This window comes from Amaranthus tricolor, chromosome 12 (genome assembly GCF_026212465.1).
Source record: "Amaranthus tricolor cultivar Red isolate AtriRed21 chromosome 12, ASM2621246v1, whole genome shotgun sequence".
Classification (NCBI taxonomy): Eukaryota; Viridiplantae; Streptophyta; class Magnoliopsida; order Caryophyllales; family Amaranthaceae; genus Amaranthus; species Amaranthus tricolor.
In genome coordinates, this window is record NC_080058.1 from 7,042,435 (window position 1) to 7,061,299 (window position 18,865).

Genomic DNA, 18,865 nt, shown 5'->3' on the forward strand with positions numbered 1-18,865 from the left:
ATGAATCAAAATGGTTGTTCCAGTAGCCAAAGTCGAGTTGGCTTGGCTTTAGGTTTGATGACAGTCGAGGCGGCTGCACTCGCTGCAATTCATGGCTTTTTCCGGAAGTTTCAGTCGAGTTGGGCGAATGTTGCTACCTTGGAGCAATTTTTGAAGCCATTAAAGCCGAGTAAATCTTCTTGAAATATTTACAATTTCAAAACTAAAAAACTATATATTTTTAACTCTATCCAAAATGAATAATTTAGAAAAATTCAGATTATTAAAATGAAAAGACAAAAATAAGAAATGATATACTTTATATATAATTTAAGTAGAGTTGTTCATTTGGATCATCCAGTCAATTTCAGGTCACATATTTCGGGTCGATTCAAAATCGGGTCGATTCAAAATCGGGTCTTGTGTTCACATTGATTTTTATATAATTTTAAATCATTTAATTTTAAAATCGGGTCAAGTCGAATTCAATTAAACGACACTTCTAATATCCCGTGCAAGGCAAGGTCGGGGTGAGGGTTTTCTTTTTCCTGAAAGATTCAAGAAATCATTCCCATTCTCGCAAGGAGAGAGTAAAAAGAAATACGCGCACTCAAGAAATCCCTCAATTAATACCTGCATTTAGTAGAGGTCGAACCTCAAACCTTCTGCTCCACGTATAAATCCTCTATTCATTGACTTACAAACATTTTTGGTCTGTTTTTAAATTATTGACTGCGACTTCTGTTAGGTTGATTGAGACGAATATGAGTAGTTGGTTAACGTGTTCTACCTAAATTGGTCAAATAATGATCATCTTTCTATTTCTTAACTTTATAAATCTGAACTTTCAGGTAAGACGTTGTAGATTCCTATTTTTTTGGTCTTGGTAAACTTCTATCCAAAGACATGAATATGTTTATTGTTCTTGCTATTTCTTATCAACTTATTTGATTTTTATGTTCCAAGTTACCGTCTCTTTAAGAAACGTCTCTCAAACTCAAGATGTTTAATCTTAATTAAACTAAAAAATGATAATAGACTAACTAAATTAGGAATGGTCTCTAAAGAGACCGTCTCTTACAAGAACTTTTGAAATTAATTTGATTTTTAATATTCATGTTCTAAGAGAAAGTCTTAGTAAATAACGTTATTTGTGAGGTTAACAAATTACTCTTATGTGGTAGGATTTAATAGGGAGAGAGTTTTGTCATTTTAATTTATCTTTTTAATTTTATTTGTTTTATTATTATTCTTTTTATCTTTTTGTGATGATTTATAAATTAAGATGATTGATTATAAATTTTTAAATATTCTGATTAATAGAGGCGTCAATTAAATTATTTTTTTAGTCGGACCCAATGTAGTCCATTTTTATATTAACACGGCCCATATCCAACCCTTTGCATAGTCATATTAACATATTTCATAAATCTTACAAGAGGAACTACCTCTGCGTCGTCAACTCCACTACCTGAATAATAGAAATACACACAAGTCATAAACTGCAACTAAAAAACAAAGAAAAAGAGTATATTACCTTCCAAGACTAGAGTAGCAAAAACTTTTGTGACCGTCGTTGATGTTAGGAAAAAACATTACTATAAATGTGATCTCCATAAAATTGGCACACGATTACAAAGATTTGTATTTTTGGTGTTTTGGTGAAAGAATTTCTTTCATCTTTATATAATTATCAACAACAAATAATTTAGAATAGGTTTGATGACCTGATATTAATTCGATTTGACCCGATTTCAAAATAAAATTAAAATAATATGTAGCAATTAATGTGAAAATAACACCCGATTTTTAACTAACCCGAAACACCTAACTCGAAATCGACCTAATAACCCGAATGAACACCTCTACCTGTATTTATTTGAAAACTCTCAAACACTCTCAAAAAATTAATGAGAACTCTCTCCCTAATCTCACAAATTTTTCTAATTGCGTTTGACCTCCAATTTCTTAATTATATTATCTAACAATAATAATAATAATAATAATAATAATAATAATAATGATATAGGACAAGAGGCTTGTCTTGGCCCTTAGGAGCTTTGGTTGGTTGCGCCGCCTTAGTTTATTGACTTGAGATGTAAAGTCTTAGCTTTTTCCTAACATCTTATAAAATTTACCTTGCCAAAACAAAATAATAATAATAATAATAATAATAATAATAATAATAATAATATCCATATTTGGTTTACTTCTTAAGGAATATTCCCTTAAATTCAATATGACTATCAACTCAAATTAATGAGTCACCAAAGCTCCATTTTGACAAACTTGTTTCAATGACACCTTCTCTTGAATGTAAATCTCTTCACTATTCTTATAAATATAAAGATTTCCCTCGTTTCTTTGACCAACCATAATGACCGAGAGCCAGCTAATGATCATAATCCATCCATCTATATTGTAAATATGATACCCTAATTTTCCAACCCTTCCTAACGAGATTACATCTCTTTCAAAATTGGGTACATACCTTACCTAATCTAAAGTTATTATTTGGCCATAGTGAATCACAATATCCACCTCTCTAACCACAATAACGTATTGATCTCTTTTTTATTGGGTAGAGTCATCACTTTATCTCCACACCTCTGTGAGAATAAAAATTCATTCCTCCCACATAGATGATTAGGACAACTAGAGTCAAAGATCCGCTCATCATACACCAACTCTTATATTAGAAGTCATCACCTCCATGTTGTGCAGTATCAACATTACCCTTCTTCTGCCTCTTTCAACTCTTCCATGACCTCATTTACTTCGGGTGGAAATCAAATGTGCGAATAACATATATATATATATATATATATATATATATATATATATATATATATGAGAGTAAGCACATATATACTTGGGGAGAAATGGGAAAATTAAATCATAGGGATAACATATGCGAATAAGAACATATAATGAATTAAGACTATATGACAATAGGACTATTACACCCACCAAATCTTTAGAGATGAACAAGGGTTTAAAACCCTACCCGAATCATATTTGACCCTATTTTTTTAAGGGTAAAGGTTTTTTTTTTAAACTCTAACTATTTGATTTCGAGTCTGAGTTTAAATTTAAAAAATATTTTAAATGTTTGGATCTAGGTTTATAGGACCCTACTCTTAACCCTTTTTCAATTGGCCTTCCCACTTCTTATTTTGACTCTACTCTTAGTCAGATCAGACCCACGCCATTTTCCCTTTTCAATTATCTCCTTCATTTTCATCTTCATCTTCATCTTCATCCCCTTTTTTTTCTCACTCTATCTCGTCGAACTTAAATCTCGTTAGAGTTGAAAGCAAGATAGTATCGGATCAAGGAGAGAGGAGCGAAGTCGTGGTTTCTTCTGGTAAAGGAAATTTCTAAAACACCCATCTTTTTCTTTTCATTTTTTCTTTGTATCTATATTGAATTTTCTTCCCCTTATGGTTTTTGGTGGGTACTAGTACTACAGTAGGACAGTGTAAAAATTAAATTGGTTGTTTGTGAATCCTCGATCTTGAATTTCTAGTTATATATTTGCTGTTTTGGTACTCTTTCTTATTTGCCAAAAATTAGTCCTATTGGGAAACTTCTAATTGTGTAAAGTTTCAATTTTTATTCATAAGTTGATAGAGAATTGATGGGTTTAGCATTGTATATCTGGTATTAACTATTAGCAAGTGATTTGTTAAATTTTTTGGGGTTTTTAAGGATATTTTTTTGATGCTCTTGAATATTGAAAAGAACAAAGATGAAATACCCTTGTCATAGAGCAGTGATAAAAAGATTATGTGTTCATGTATTTGGTTTGAAGAGATGATTTTTGTTATGTTGATTTGTTTAGGCTTAAGTTTGAATTGGAGTATCATCTATTAGCATAATATATGTATTACTTATATGAATGTTGCCCATATTATGTTCAACTTAATGAGTGTAAATAACCCTAGGAGGCTACTAGGCTAGACCTAATGTTAAACCCTAGATGCTTAAATGCTTATATATACTCCCTCTAGCACTTAAGATATGCTACAAGTACAAGTTTGATTTTTTTTTGTTAAGAAGTGGGACAAAAAGGTGTACTTCATGAGAAATGGGATAAATTTATGGATAAGTTGACAAGGATAAGTTATAGGAGTATTTATGTAAATTTAAGAAAGAGAGTAGGTCGTGATCATAATTTATAATTTTAGCAATCTTCATGTCATGGAGTTCAAAGGAATTCACAGCTATTCTAATGGGACATAGGGAGTGTATGCTAATATAATGTTGTTGAGAAATACTTGATGAGTTTGATTAGATTGAGTATCATGTTAGAGTGTTTTTTGTTATTTGGATGGCTTGTATTCGTTGTGGCTCGAGCTAGATGTTTAATGGGTTGATAGAAAGAGGTTATTGTTTGTTCACACTTAATTTTAGCTGAGATTGTGTGAACTTGGTGCTTCTATTGGCTGTGATTGTAGAAATTCAACATGGATAAGTTGTAAGTAGGCTGTCAAGGAGTGTCTTATGCTAAGTGTGATGCTTGGAGCAGTATGCTTTTAGGTACATGATAAGGTTCCAAGTATCTGTAGTGGCATTCTGGTGGTGACATACTGCTATTAGGTTGTTTGCCATGTTGCTGATATTGAAATGAACAAAGAAAAATCTATTTTTGGTTTTTTGATGTGAAATATTTTATATCATACTCTTGAATGTAGTTATAAAACCCCAAATCCTAATGCATTTTTTGCTTAAGTCATGATTATTTGTAATGGGGTTATAGAAATTTTTAGCATATGAATCAAATGGAACTCCTTAAACAATGGGTAAACACTTAAGTATTTTCTAGCTGCGGCTCCATTTCCATTTGTCTACACAAATTATGTTGCCCTCGAAGAAAATCTGGAAGTTGTTCGCTTGTCGTCTTGAATTTCTGTAAACAGTTGATGTTCTTTGTTTTAGCTTTTAAGGTGTTGAAAAATGGAAATTGAGATTGTGATCAACATTTTCTTTCTTAGAAGGACTTCAATCAAATAGTGTATCCCCGATTCCCCCCTATTAAATGAAGAAGCTCGTCAGACAAGAGAAATATCGTAATTCATTTTTTTTAATTATCTCATCTTACAGGGTAAAATGGACTATAGATTGAAGTATAGAGCGGAATCAAGCATGCGCGACAAAAAGCTGGAAAGGGAAGAGGTAAATTGTCTTTTTACTAGAGGTTTTCTCTGCATGAAATAACTCTTCCTTATTCAACTAGACCCTATTATGTTTTAGTGTCCTTTTAGTTTATGCCATGTAGCCTTTTCATTATGCTTTTGGGTAGTCATTCTAAAGTGGACTAAAATTGACTTCTATTATGTTTTGTTTTGTTTTTTCATTTCTGTACATGTTTGCTTATCAGGATTTATTTGGTGACGATTTTTGTGAAGATTTTTGCTTGCCAATCAACCACAGACCTACTGAGAACGTTGATTTAGATAATGTTGAACAAGCATCAGAAGACAGGCAACTGTCATCATCTAATATAGGATTCAAGCTTCTTCAGAAAATGGGATGGAAAGGAAAGGGACTGGGAAAGGATGAGCAGGGTATGTTTTGCTTTTACTTAATTACTAAAGTAATTTTCTTACATCCAAAACCTAACCACTTAAATCCCCCTTAGTGGGGGCCACTTAGTGGCAATTGGGTAATGGAATGATGTTGTACTAGAGAATCTTTTTTTAATGTTTATTCGATATTTTGATAACATGAATTGTGAAATGATATTCTACAATATATGTTGTTTTATGCATGTTAGGCCTTGTTTTTACGTTAAAGGATAAGTTATCTAAAAAGCTCACGTATGGGCTAAGAGTTGAGGGTTAGTTCAATTGATGACATAAAACTCTGCTCCAATGAGGGGTTTTCAGATGGAGTGAACAAGCCATAATTCTCATTTTCCATAGACGACATGGTTCATAACACTTACGTCCCTTAATACTTTGTCATACACCGCCTTTAAATCAATAAAAATCATAAGCAAACATTTTTCTTTACCCTATAGTACTTTCTTTGCCGTGTGAAATGAATAATTTTGAACGTAGATCGCCTGCAATAAAACCAAATTGGTTCTCAAAAATGCTTGTGCACCTTTTCATGCATTTTTCTTTCACCTTCTCCCACAACTTCATGATGTGGCTCATAAGCTTAATTCTTTGATAGTTACAATATTCCTGCCGCTTGTGCACCCCTTTGAATTATTGACAGGTACTACAATATTTATCCTCCAATTTTTCTGCATATTGTTTGTTTTCCATATGTTAAATAATAATTTAATTGATCAATTCAACTCATCTACTCTAAACACTTTCAAATCTTAATAGGAATACACTCGAGTTTGCTTTTGCTTCACTTTCTCAAATTTTTTCCCCATACTTTGTTATTTGTCTCATAAATTCCTTGTCATCTTCTACCAAGTCCACCAAGATGTTTAGTGTTGCCCCTTTGACATTGACTAAACAACGTGTCAAAGTACTCCTTCCATCTATCATCTTTCTTTGATATCTTCATCATGTATATGAATGTTCAGCTTTTGTTTCTGTTTCTCCTTGACAGTTGAGTTGTGACACTTCGCAGTTTTTGATGGAGTCATGTTAAGGTTGAGTCATTTTCAGGATTTGGGTTACCGTTGGGTTTGACCTACTTTTCCAATTTTTTCCGAGTCGGATATTTTGTTTCACATGTCAATTTTTTTGGGTCATGATTCAATCAGATTTTGGGTTCATTTCGGATCAGATTTTGGGTTACAGATTTTGGTATTTAGTAAAATGTAATCTCCGTTTGGCCCCTGTAGGTATAATTGAGCCAATAAAATCAGGCATGAGAGATCCTAAACTAGGAATCGGAAAGCAAGAAGAAGATGATTACTTCACCGCAGAAGAAAATATACAGCGTAGGAAGCTTGACATCGAGGTAGAGGAGACAGAGGAAGTTGCAAGGAAGAGAGAGGTATGCCGACTTTATAAATAAATCTAGAGTTTCAACAAGAAAATAATAAAATAAAGTGATTTGATTCGTTACTCTTTGTGAAACCATTAATTTTAAAGGCAGCATATACCTTATATGCATGTCTTTTGAGGGGAATGGTATATGATAAGCGAACATCCACTTTGGAAGCTCTTGAGAATTTCGTGCAGTTTTTATTACCTGGTGGGTTCTTCTGCCTGCTTCGTGCACATGAAAATTAGGTGATAGCAGAACGGGAGCAAAAAATTCAGACCGAGGTGAAAGAAATACACAAAGTATTTTTCTGTGATCTGTGTAACAAGCAATACAAGCTGGCTATGGAATTTGAAGCTCACTTGAGCTCTTACGATCACAATCATAGAAAGGTAACGAATGGACTCTGCATAAATTTATATTTTGTGCTTCATCTCTATGCAATCGCCCACAATCTAATTGATTTAAATAATTGTAATTTCAGCGCTTTAAGGAAATGAGAGAGATGCATGGTAGCAACCGTGATGATCGGCTAAAGAGAGAATTGCAGCGGCAAGAGAAGGAGATGGCCAAATTTGCCCAAATGTAAGTTCTTTTTCATGAGGTTTAATACTTCCTCCGTTCCCTAATACTTGCAACATTTGACTTTTTACGCAATCTAATGTGTTATTTTAATCATTTATAAATTGAACTATATACATTTAAAAATCATAAAAAGTTAGTATTATGAAAATATGCAATTAGACGATTTAAACAAGATCCATATTGACTATATTTTTTATTACACATTAGTCACAATATGTAAAATAAACTTAAATGGTGAATAGTGTTAATAACCGCTATGTAGCGAGTATTTCAAAAACGGAGGATGTTTCTATGGTTGATTGTGTTATAAGGTGTCTTATGCGGAATCTTTGGTGATCAGTGCTGATGCTCGCAAACAACAGCAAATGCAAGAGCAGGAGCAAGAGCAAGAGCAGTCTGGGAGTGGATCTGTTACGAATACTAATAAACCCGCCATTGCCTTTGTTGATAACGACCAGCGGAAGGCACTGAAGTTTGGCTTTTCTGCTAAAAGTGGGACATCTAAAGTAAGTAATATTGTGTTTTTGATATAAAATAAGATTCATGTGTAAAAGGGTCGTCTAATATAAGATTTGTGAATTGTTGTATCGCATTTTTGACAAATTTAAGAATTGTTATACTTCCTCGATCTCAGTTGCAAGTAAACATTACTTTTGGGCATAGGAGATTGAGAAACGATTGTACATGAAACGAAATTTAATATGAAACAAGAAACGAGAAATGGTATTTTGTGTTTCAGAAACTTAGGAAACGAAATTTCATCTAAAAGAAGCTAAGATAGAGCCATGGTGTTGTCCAAATACATTGATTATAAGTAGGAAACATATCACTAATCATAGGTCAAAAGTTTTTTATACAAAGTAGTATATAGCCATAACTATAACAAAAGAAAAAAGGATTAGTTTTCCATCTAGATGCAAACCAAAAATGGGAAACGGGAAATGTTTATTTTGTGTTTTAAATTGAGCTTCCATAGCATTTTGGTACAAATGGCTCAAATGTGGTATGGGCTGTAGTTTTGCACTTTTAGAGAGTAGATTAGCAAACAAAGTCGTTTTTTACCCTTCAAATTTTGAAGTTGCAGAAGTTGTATGAAACGAGAACATTAGCATGTTAAAATTTACAGTTTGGACAGAGAGGAGAATCATTGCGCATTATTATAGATACGGAAACTCCTCTTCACTAGTATAAGCTTCACCCTGTTTATTTAGTACTCCCTCTGTCCCATTATGATTCAATCAAAGAGTGTAGGAGTTTCTTAAGAAAAAAGTGGATAATGGTATAAAGAGAGAATGAATTGTGTGGATGAAATTAAAAGAGAAATAGAAAGTATGGATGAGATTAAAAGAAAGTGGTGGGCCGTGGGCCATTGTCCAAAAATAAAAATGATACAAATTAAGTGGGATGCACCAAAATGGCAAATAATACAAATTGAGTGGGACAGAGGAAGTAATTGTTTAAAGTCTATTTTCACTAAGTAGGCTATTGCAATGACACTTCACCAGAAACTATAAGCCTATGGGTTATGGCTAACTCCAGCATATATGTCTTTCTTGACAGGGCTTATTTGGTGCGGCCGCTAAGGGTGCTGCTAAGAAGCCAAAAGCTCCAGTGGCCTCCATTTTTGGCAATGACAGCGATGAAGATCAGTCGTGATCGTTAGATTTTTCAGCTGATAACAAACACATGCCCGTCCAAATGAAGCTCATTAGATTATATATATATATATATATATATATATATATGTGTGTGTGTGTGTGTGTGTGTGTGTGTTTGCTTAGTTTCTTTTCCCCTTGTTGGGATTTTATTATTTAAGTGTGACAAACAAAGTTTTCTGATATCTGTAGGGTGTTTAGTATTGCAGTGTCAATTGTAGTCAATTTCTCAGAATCATGTTGCAGTTTGCTGTATCTTTCTATTACTCTATTTTTCTTGTTTAGTTGACAACTACACTACTTAGCACAAGGTAGAGGAAATGGCTTATCCAATTCTTACTTCGTATGCTCGAGAAAGCGACATTCTACTCTTCAAGGATTGAAATTGTTATATTTCTTCCTGAAAGATTTGAGGACAAATTATTGAAAGACACGAGTTTGGATGAACATGTGACGTGCTTGGCCGAGCTAATGTACAAGAACAAGGCACAAGCATTGAAAAGGCCTGCTTAAATGAGCACAAACAATGCTTGGGCAAGTGCGTATGCTCAAGCAAGCATACAGATGCTCAGGCTAGCAAAATTAGTCAAGTGATAGAAAATGTTGGTGAGGCATGTTGCTTGAACGAGTAGCCTAGGTGCTTGAACAAGCAATATTTTGCATAGGTGAATAATGCATTGCCTATGAGCTTTATGTCAGGCATGTATTGTCACTTGTCTTTATATGACTTACAAGGAATGATTCCTTTAGTTTTTGGGGGCGATAAATATCTCATAGCTAGGATCTTCATAATCATTAGGCAAAAATGTGATTTCGTTCGTGATTGTTGTAATTGACATAATGATGAGATGACGGTTAATGGGATGATGCAGTTGTTATATTGTCAAATATCGATTAACACATCAGATATCTCTTGAATCACATAAATACAGAAAGTACTTGCAGATAGCTTGATTTTATAAAAACAAGGGATATTATCAATGGTACCCCTGTGTTATTCCACTTTATCTTTGGTACCCCCGTGTTTTTCGTAATTCTAATGGTACCCCCAAACTATCTTGCTAATTACAATCGTGACACTTTTTAAGTTTTTTCCATTAAGTGGCCGTTAATTTATGAATTTGACCTAACCATGGTTAGCTTCTTATTGCTTTCTTCTTCTTTCCTTTTTCTTCTCTTCCTTCTCCTTCCATGATTGCTTCTTCAATGTACTCATCAAATAAACTTAAACCAATCCGGTAAACTTAAACTAATGGCACAAAATTAAAATCAAATAACTAACAAGCTCACATCAATTACACAAACGTTCCATTTCCAACAATTAAAACAAATCCAGTTTCCAAATCCCAAACATTCTTCCAAAACATTCAAATTAAAAAAAATTGAAATTTTCTGGGTAAAAAAAGAAACATGAAAACAAGAAACAGCTGGTTAGTGCTAGCTCTATTCTTTTTTCCTTTCATACTTGATTCTTTTCCCCAAATTTTCTGGGTCAAAAAAGTTTTTGGGTTTCCTTTTTTTTTCATTTTGTTGATTTTTTTCCCCAATATTATTATTGTTCTGTAATTTTGTTGCTTAATGATTGGTTGACTGATGCATGTTTGATACTTGCAAAACTCAAATTGTATTGTAATTTGAGCAGTTTGTTGCTTGGAGATGCCAATAGTTGGTTTTATTGGTGTTGATTGATGAATGATGATTTACAATAGAAGTTTAGATTAGGAATTATTTCGATAGTGGTAATTGAGCATGGGCTGTGAAAGTAATAAACCTTGAAGAAGCAGCTATGGAAGGAGAGAAGAAAGAGAAGAGGAAAAAGGGAAGAAGAAGAAGCTAACCATGGTTGATTTTTTATAAAAATTAACGGCCACTTAATGGAAAAAACTTAAAAAGTATCACGTTTGTAATTAGCAAGATAGTTTGGAGTACCATTGGAATTATGAAAAACACGGGATACCAAAGATAGAGTGCAATAACACAGGGTTATCATTGATAATATCCTAAAAACAATTTAGCTTTACACTAGTCTTCATCCAACTCAAGTAGAATTGACATGTTTCCGTAAAATTAGGCAAACTTTTATGCTGTTTATTCTCAAGAATATAAGTGAAATCCATCATGAACATAATTATTATTATGAAGGCAGTGAGTTAAGCTTCTTTTCCATTTGTTTGGCTCGACGAAGGGCATCCAACGCCTCTGCTTGCTTTCCAGAGCGTTTCAGAGTTAGGGCCTTCGTTTTTTCAGCCTTGATTTGCACTTCTAATCGAGTTCTCTCTTGATTGGAATTCTCATTCCTGCTTACAATAAATGTTGTTTGCTCTACCTTGGATATCGGTTGTTCTGTCTTTACTGGGGTTTGATGGACAACTTCATCTTGCAAACCGATTGCCTTGAGGGCCGATATGAGCTGAGGGTCAAAAAGATCCTCAACAATTGCATCATCAGTTGATCCTACATCACTTGATGTAGCAGCATGGTTAGCAGGACTAGCTTCCTCGAGCTTTGATTCAATTTTCTTGGCCGATTCAAGTTCAGTATCTGCTTCTTTGGTTTTACCTTCTCTACGTAGCTTCAAAGCATTCCGTTTGTGATTAAGACATGCTCGCTGCAATTTTAAACGTTCACTGCTGGACAATGGTTTTGAAGGGCTCGCATTAGGAGCCTGCTCCTCGGGTAAGGTGGAACTGGTAGACAGGCTATCCTCCTCTCTGGCAGACGATGACACAATGGCAGATGAAGGTTCCACGAATACAGGACCAGTGGACTCCTCCAAATTTCTTTCCAACAACTTCGCTTTTCTAAGCTCCTCTTTGGCTTCCGCTAGTTTTCCCTCTTTCTTCAAAGCAAGTGCATTCCTTTTGTGAGAAAGAATTTCTTGTTGGATTGGACTTTTTTGGTTATCCGGAGAAACACCTGAAGAAAGGTTAGCTGAATGAATAGGAACCTGGACCAATTGACGTTTTTCCGAGGCATCATGGACTTCTACGGGTCTCTTGAGAGGTGTTTGGTGAGTTCCTTTTTCCACAAGCTCGATATTTTCAGGTGGATTTCCGGGTATTGCAGCTTCAATTTCAACCTTGGATTCGGAGATAAAAGCCGGTATCTCTACCTTTGGTGCTTCCAGTTCAGCCAACTCTTCCTCCAATATCTTCGCATTTTGAAGCACCTCATCAGCCTCAGTCTCCTGTCCTTGACGTCTGAGACCCAGAGCTTTCCTCTTCAAACCTAAAAGATCTCTTTGAATCTCGGCTTTACTTCTTCGCTTCACAACTGAAATAGAAGTGTTTTCGTTAGACGCCGCAGAGTTCGTCCCAATAACATCATCTTCATCCTGCCAGCCCAAGTTCTTGAGAAGCGAAAGATATGCCGGATCATGCAGATCTTGATCTGTGACATCTCCTTGTTCATCTTCGAGAGCAAGAGTAGAAGACAAATCAAGGGGCTCAATTAATGGCTCTGAAACTTCATACCCGCTATTTGAATAAGTGTCCACAACCCCAGAAGGATTATCCATCTCCTCCAGTTGCTGCTCAAGGGCTTTTCCTTTAATGAGTTCATTATTAGCCTCCTCCAGTTTCCCTTCCCTTCGTAAAGCAAGAGCTTTCTTTTTCAGTGCAAGAAGCTCCTTCTGAATAATATATCTACTCTTCACTGGAGCTTTTCTTTCGATATTGGGCACTACGTCAAAAGTTCTAGAATGTGGTCCAGCTGATTTAGGTTCCGTTTCATTAAACTTTTCAAGGTCCTTTTCTAGAGCTTTGGCTCTCTTAAGCAGAGACATTGCCTCTGCCATGTTTCCAGATCTTTTCTGATTTACAGCTTCTTTCTTTAATTTGAGGATCTCATCTGAATATACTTCTCTATTAACAGGAGAGGATTGAGTTACAATGTCCTCGAAACGATCAGGCTCCTCGGTCCAACCTAGCAATTGCAAGGCAGCAGCCATTTCTGGGTCATGCAGATCTTCTTCTGTAGCCTCAAAATTTCCATCAACACCAAGATCACTACTAAAGGCAGAGAAATTGTCCAGGTCAAATGCAGAATCCAAACTAAACCCAGCAGAAAAATCTTTTTTCTCATCATTATCCAAACTACGAATCAAAGCAGACAGCTCATCATCAGAGTCCTCAGCATCAGCCAAAAATTCCTGTTCCTCGAGTTGCCTCTCAAAAATTTTTGCTCTCTTTAGCTCTTCCTTGGCTTCAGCAAGTTTTCCCTCACGCTTAAGCAAGAGAGCCCGTTTCTTCAAAGCAAAAACTTCAGTCTTGTCTAAACTTGTAGACACTTTACGGCGGCTACTTTCACCAGAATCCTGGATTAGATTGAGAAGTTCACCTTCTAAGCTTGTTGGAACTGGTTTTTTACTTGTATCATTGATATCCATATCAGACCATCCAAGTTCTTTGAGTTCTGCTGTGAGATCATCATTTTGCTTGACCTTTAAGGACTTGTCTCTAGTACCTAAATAAAGAGATGTGCCTTGATCTTTCAGTGTCTCAGCCGAGCTTTTAGAAGCCAGAGCCTTTTTCCTATTCTTCCTCAATTGGAGTTCCAGAGCAGCCGCTTGTCGTTCAAGTTCCCTAGATCTCTTAAATGCTTTTAGAGATTCTGCGAATTTTCCTTCTTCCTTAAGGATCTTATATTTGTTCTTCTCATCCAAAGCTTGTTGGCGCAGTTCCTCTGGAGTAAAAGAATCCATCTCATTATTATTTTCATCAGACACAGACCCAAACATGTCTGCACCCTCATCTTGGCAAGCAATTTCTTTACCGGATCCCATACGAGCAGATTCTTTACCATCAGTCACCAAGATATCATTGAGAACTTCATCCACACTCCTGGATGCAGCTTTTGAGGACCCTGCTCAGAACTCAAAATGATTAATATAAGCTAAAGATGCAGATCTTAACATATGATATTATGCAAGGCCAGAACCTAAAAGAAAACAGGAAACCACATAGAATCATGGCATAAATGGTTTCCAGTCAGTTCTTCTCCAAGCAACACTCAACTCAACCAAAAAAGTGATAGACTAAAGGTTCATGGGGGCAAGGTCTCAAACTTCAGATAACTATTAGACTACGGAGTATGGACTAAGCAAATACCTCACTATATTGTGCTTTAACTTCTATTTTTCTGTGACTCAAAAAGCTACTTTGCAATCATCTAGACATAGTGACCATACTTACTCCATCCTTGACTTCTTGGCAAGAGTCTCAAAGCATTTGGATAATAATAGTAGAGTATGCTATGGTAGATCTACTGTACAAGAACCATATCTCAATCAATATTGTAAGTCTACTAGCATCCAACTTAACCCACCACGTCAATAAAAAATAAAGCTTGATTCTGACGTTATATGAAAGGGAAACGACATAGGCATTTGAATAACTAGTGCCAAAACAACATTAGCAAAGAGCAAGCACTTCAGCCAAGAATATGTTCCAAGAAGCAAGAAGCGTGAAAAACGAGAGTCAATACCTTTACCAGTTCGATTCTTATATCCGTATCGCTGCTCAAGGCGAGAAGCCTCTTCTAATTCCTTGCAAGCTTCACATATACGAACCAGGGATTCGCCTTGTCCCCGCAACACCATTCTGTGTTGAGAACAACTGTTACAAAAAATTCCTCCACACCTTCGACAATGATGCTGAAAACAGAAAAAGAAAAGCCCATGACTCCCTGCTTCAAAAACATGAATTTCTTTGATATTCCTATGACAATAATGATGATCTTTCTTAGAAAACCAAGCTCATATAAGGGCTATTTACACTATCATTTCAAACACAAAAGAACAATTCAGTATATCAATTGACATTCAAGAGTCTCCATTGACAACTAAATACCATTATTGGCATTATTTATTGTTGTGAAAGGTGACTTGTCTCACCCAAGAATTGACTTGGCTTAGCTAAGTTTTTGGAATCATTCATTAGGAGTCATGGGAAGTGGTGTTGATTCACCAAAGATAATCTTAGCTAATTTGAGCTAAGCTTTGAAATCATCAAGATTATGCACAAAATGAAGAGAAGTGTGTTTTCATTGGTCAAACATGTTGGGGAAGAGTGTCTAAGGATTTTGCCATACTAGTGCAGCACATAGTGTGTTGATATTTGGAGCATGCTTAAAGCAATCACGTGAAGAAGAAGGTTTTATGCCTTGTTGAGTGCTTGAATGAGTGACCTTGGAGCTCGAATGAGCTCAGAACAGAACATTGAGACAGAAGGTACTAACCTAAGTCTTATTTTAAGCTTCCCTTACATTGCTTGTAGTGTATCTCTATCTCTATAATCTCTTCCCTACTCTCATTAGTTACTTCACCATTGTACTACATTCAATTTGTGAGATTTAAGCTCTTACTTTGTAAGCACATGAATACAAACACTAGCCCTAACTGAGGACATTGCAAACTTTGGTGAACCTCGTGAATTTGTTGTTATTTGCTAGTTTAATTATTGCTTATTTCATTTAATCACATGCAATTAAAGTCCACTTTATAATTTGCACCTTAAACCACAATCCTCAATGTTCCTTAATCGTTTTTCATCACTTCAGCTCCTCTACACCATTCATACTTAATAGAACATAATCAAGAACAGCTAGGTGACTAAGCAATATCAACTCAGCACATCAATTAAACAATCAATAAGAGTCTTCATTAACAATTAAATACCATCATTGGCATTATTCTACCTGATCAAGAACAGCTAGATAACTCACCAATATCCATTTCCAATAACTTCAACGCAAACTTTCCTAATTTAAGTATCATAATAACCTAAATAAGTAGTAAAGCATACCAATTTCATCAATGTAGCAGGAAATTATTTTAATCAAAATCACCTAAACATATACTCAAAAACATCCATTTTCATCAAATTGCAAAAGATAATTGCCCACATCAATAATTCTCTCATAATCACCTAATGAATACTCTACAAATTAAGAGCAGAAAAAGTGAAGAGAATTGATTAAAAAAATACCTTCCGATTGATAAAGGTGAACTGAGAAGAGCAAGATTGACAGTGAGGAGCATCAACAACCCAATTATGACCTCGTGATAAGGGTTTTAGAGGTAAACCTATCTTCTCCAACATTTTTCTGTCAAAGAAGAGATTAATGCAGAAATGATAGACTAGCAAACAACAAATATTGATCAGTCTGCAATTTTCGGAGATCTAAAGTTTCAATACTAATGGATTTCTCTTACGTTTACCCCTGCCTGCCATTGCCCCTTTCTTTTTTTTTTTTCTTTTTTTTTTTTTTTTTTTTGTTTTTTGCTTCAGATTCCTTGACTTGAATACTAAAGTAGAAACACAAATAAGCTATTTTTCAGAAAAGTCTCTCGATTATTTTAATGTCTACTTATATTATTTTTAATATTTATTTACCGTATTGATATTTATTTATAATATCTTAAATACCTATTTACATCATTTTTAATGCCTAATTACAGTATTTTAAAAAAATATATAATGCGTCAGCCCAATCTCAAAAAAACCGTCTATCACATGAATTTGTGAAGACAAATTTGTATGTGACTGTCCTATCGAAAGACGCCTCTTACGAGTTAAAATCTTACTCATTTTGTTATATAGTCGACTAATGTAAATCTTTAGTTTATGAACTTCTTATTTTGAATTTGTCTCATCGAAAGACGATCTACTATAAGAATAAATTAAGCAATGATAGTCTATATGATATTCTAATTTGAGCTTTAGAGACTTTTTGAATATCTAAATATCTTTAATTACGTGTAGTTAAAAATTATTAAAATTATTTTAATAAAATTTATATTAAAATGAATTAAATGAGATGTTATTTGACTGTATTTTAACATATAAATTGAAAATAACATACAAGTTTAAAGTGATTGGTGAATTGAATAGCGTAAAAAAACCTCTAATAAAATGAAACAGAGTATACAATGACATAGGTCATCATCATCATACACAATATCCCGCTCGAGAGCAGGGTCTAGGTGAGGGAAGGTAACAATTTAATCCATACCTGTACTCTCTTCACAAAAAAGACTAGAGGAAAGTGGTTTACCCCAAATAGAAAAAGCCCTGCATAAGAGGATATGAATGACAACGTTCTCTCAAAAAAACACCTGCTTGCAAAAAAAAAAAAAAAAAAAAAAAAAAAAAAAAAAGATCTACATAAAATAAAATAAAAATAGATGACTAGATAGATAAAATAAAGGAAAATTTATTCATAATAATCTCATCTATTGTCCACTGCTGTGAATAATCCTCACAATTGATTGTTCTAAATAATCCAACCTTTGTATATTATTTGCTGACAGCACTGCTTTTTACATTTTAACCGGCTATTATAGGCATCTAAAACCCAAGAGGAGTAAAGTTAGAACAATGAAAAGCATAAGGAGGAAGAAGAAGTGAGTATAACGGCTAATAGATACTTATAATAGCTGGTTAAAATATGAAAAAAGGTGTTGTCAGCAAATAATATACAAAGGTTGGATTCTTTAAAAATAATCAATTATAGGAATTATTTACAGCTAATGAGCAATATATGAAATTATTTTTGACTATTTTTCCTAAAATAAAAATCACAATGAGAGTATAAAAAAACAAATAATGACATAGGTGTTTTTTGATTGATTTTGATATTTTGACATTTTGTTGGTCAGAGGATGAAAAATTTTTTAGTGTACCAGTTTTAAGCCACTTGCAAAGTTAATTTTGAAGCCAAATCAAAATACTAGTTCCTTCTATTTACTATTATTTTTATATTTGGTTTTTTGTATGTTTGTAAATGCAGAGATTCAATTATAAATATCTCAAATCATGTTTAATAAAAAATTATAAAATATTAATGTTAATTAAATTTTCACCAAGACTAATTAAATAAGATTCCACGTTTTAACTTATAAATTAAGGATAAGATACAAAAGAAGACTGATCGATGAATAGTAAAAAAAAATTATCAATGGTACCCCTAAATTTTAGCACTTTATCAATAGTACCCCTGAGTTTTGGCACTTTATCAATGGTACCCCTAAGTTTTTTTATTATCAATGGTACCCTCGTATTATTGAGCATTTTACAACCATAACCTTTTTAAATTTTTTCCGTCCAAAATCGTTCAAAACAATTAACTTTCTTTTATGTTTTGAATTGAAAAATAAAAGAAAAAGAAAAAAGTTACCGTTTTTGGATGCTATTAGACGGAAAAAATTTAAAAAGATTACGGTTGCAAAACGCTCAATAGTACGAGGGTACCATTGATAATAAAGAAAACTTAGGGGTACCATTGATAAAGTGCCAAAACTCAAGGGTACCATTGATAATTTCTCTAATAATGATAAACATCCAACAATTAATTGTTACGTACTACGATCCTATAACAACTAGTTTAAATAGCTGATTTAACAGCTAATAAAAAGTCAATGTTAACAATTTCTCAAATAAGCAAACAACCAACTGTCAAAAACCAATTTTAAACCCCACTATAATGATAATATATACTTGTATGAGTTACCGCTAAGACTTATTACATATCCTAGAGCCTCAAACATCATGTTAAACTTTTGATTAAATTACTTCCTTAACTTGGTATTAGAAGCTAGTATGACAAAAAGTCACTAGTTCGAATCTCAACCACCCCGCATTAATATCAACCATCTAGTATAAAAAGAGCATATTCTACATCCATAC

At 34.1% G+C, this 18,865-nt stretch overlaps 2 protein-coding genes across 2 annotated transcripts; one reads left to right on the top strand and one right to left on the bottom strand.

Annotated features, from left to right (window-relative positions):
* Window positions 1–3,135: 3,135 nt before the first annotated feature.
* LOC130828431 (uncharacterized) lies at window positions 3,136–10,276 on the top strand. The gene is made up of 8 exons (XM_057694413.1): window positions 3,136–3,346; window positions 5,086–5,157; window positions 5,363–5,549; window positions 6,794–6,948; window positions 7,188–7,331; window positions 7,424–7,524; window positions 7,865–8,030; window positions 9,085–10,276. The coding sequence occupies exons 2-8, from the start codon at window positions 5,092–5,094 to the stop codon at window positions 9,178–9,180; spliced, it is 915 nt and encodes a 304-aa protein (XP_057550396.1). The 5' UTR covers window positions 3,136–3,346; window positions 5,086–5,091; the 3' UTR covers window positions 9,181–10,276.
* A 591-nt stretch (window positions 10,277–10,867) lies between these two features.
* Window positions 10,868–16,460, bottom strand: LOC130828430 (uncharacterized). The gene is made up of 3 exons (XM_057694411.1): window positions 16,166–16,460; window positions 14,664–14,832; window positions 10,868–14,042 (listed from the first exon to the last, which is right to left on the bottom strand). Exons 1-3 carry the CDS (start codon window positions 16,277–16,279, stop codon window positions 11,314–11,316), a joined length of 3,012 nt encoding a protein of 1,003 aa, XP_057550394.1. The 5' UTR covers window positions 16,280–16,460; the 3' UTR covers window positions 10,868–11,313.
* Between the last annotated feature and the right edge of the window lie 2,405 nt (window positions 16,461–18,865).

Excerpts from the sequence above, each read along its gene's own strand:
- LOC130828430 (XM_057694411.1), bottom strand. The coding sequence starts at position 16,279 with ATGTTGGAGAAGATAGGTTTACCTCTAAAACCCTTATCACGAGGTCAT. Across the intron at positions 14,833-16,165 it reads TCACCTTTATCAATCGGAAG|CATCATTGTCGAAGGTGTGG; the intron begins GTATTTTTTTAA and ends TTCTGTTTTCAG. Across the intron at positions 14,043-14,663 it reads TAAGAATCGAACTGGTAAAG|GGTCCTCAAAAGCTGCATCC; the intron begins GTATTGACTCTC and ends AGTTCTGAGCAG.
- LOC130828431 (XM_057694413.1), top strand. The coding sequence starts at position 5,092 with ATGGACTATAGATTGAAGTATAGAGCGGAATCAAGCATGCGCGACAAA. Across the intron at positions 5,550-6,793 it reads ACTGGGAAAGGATGAGCAGG|GTATAATTGAGCCAATAAAA; the intron begins GTATGTTTTGCT and ends TGGCCCCTGTAG. Across the intron at positions 6,949-7,187 it reads AAGTTGCAAGGAAGAGAGAG|GTGATAGCAGAACGGGAGCA; the intron begins GTATGCCGACTT and ends CATGAAAATTAG.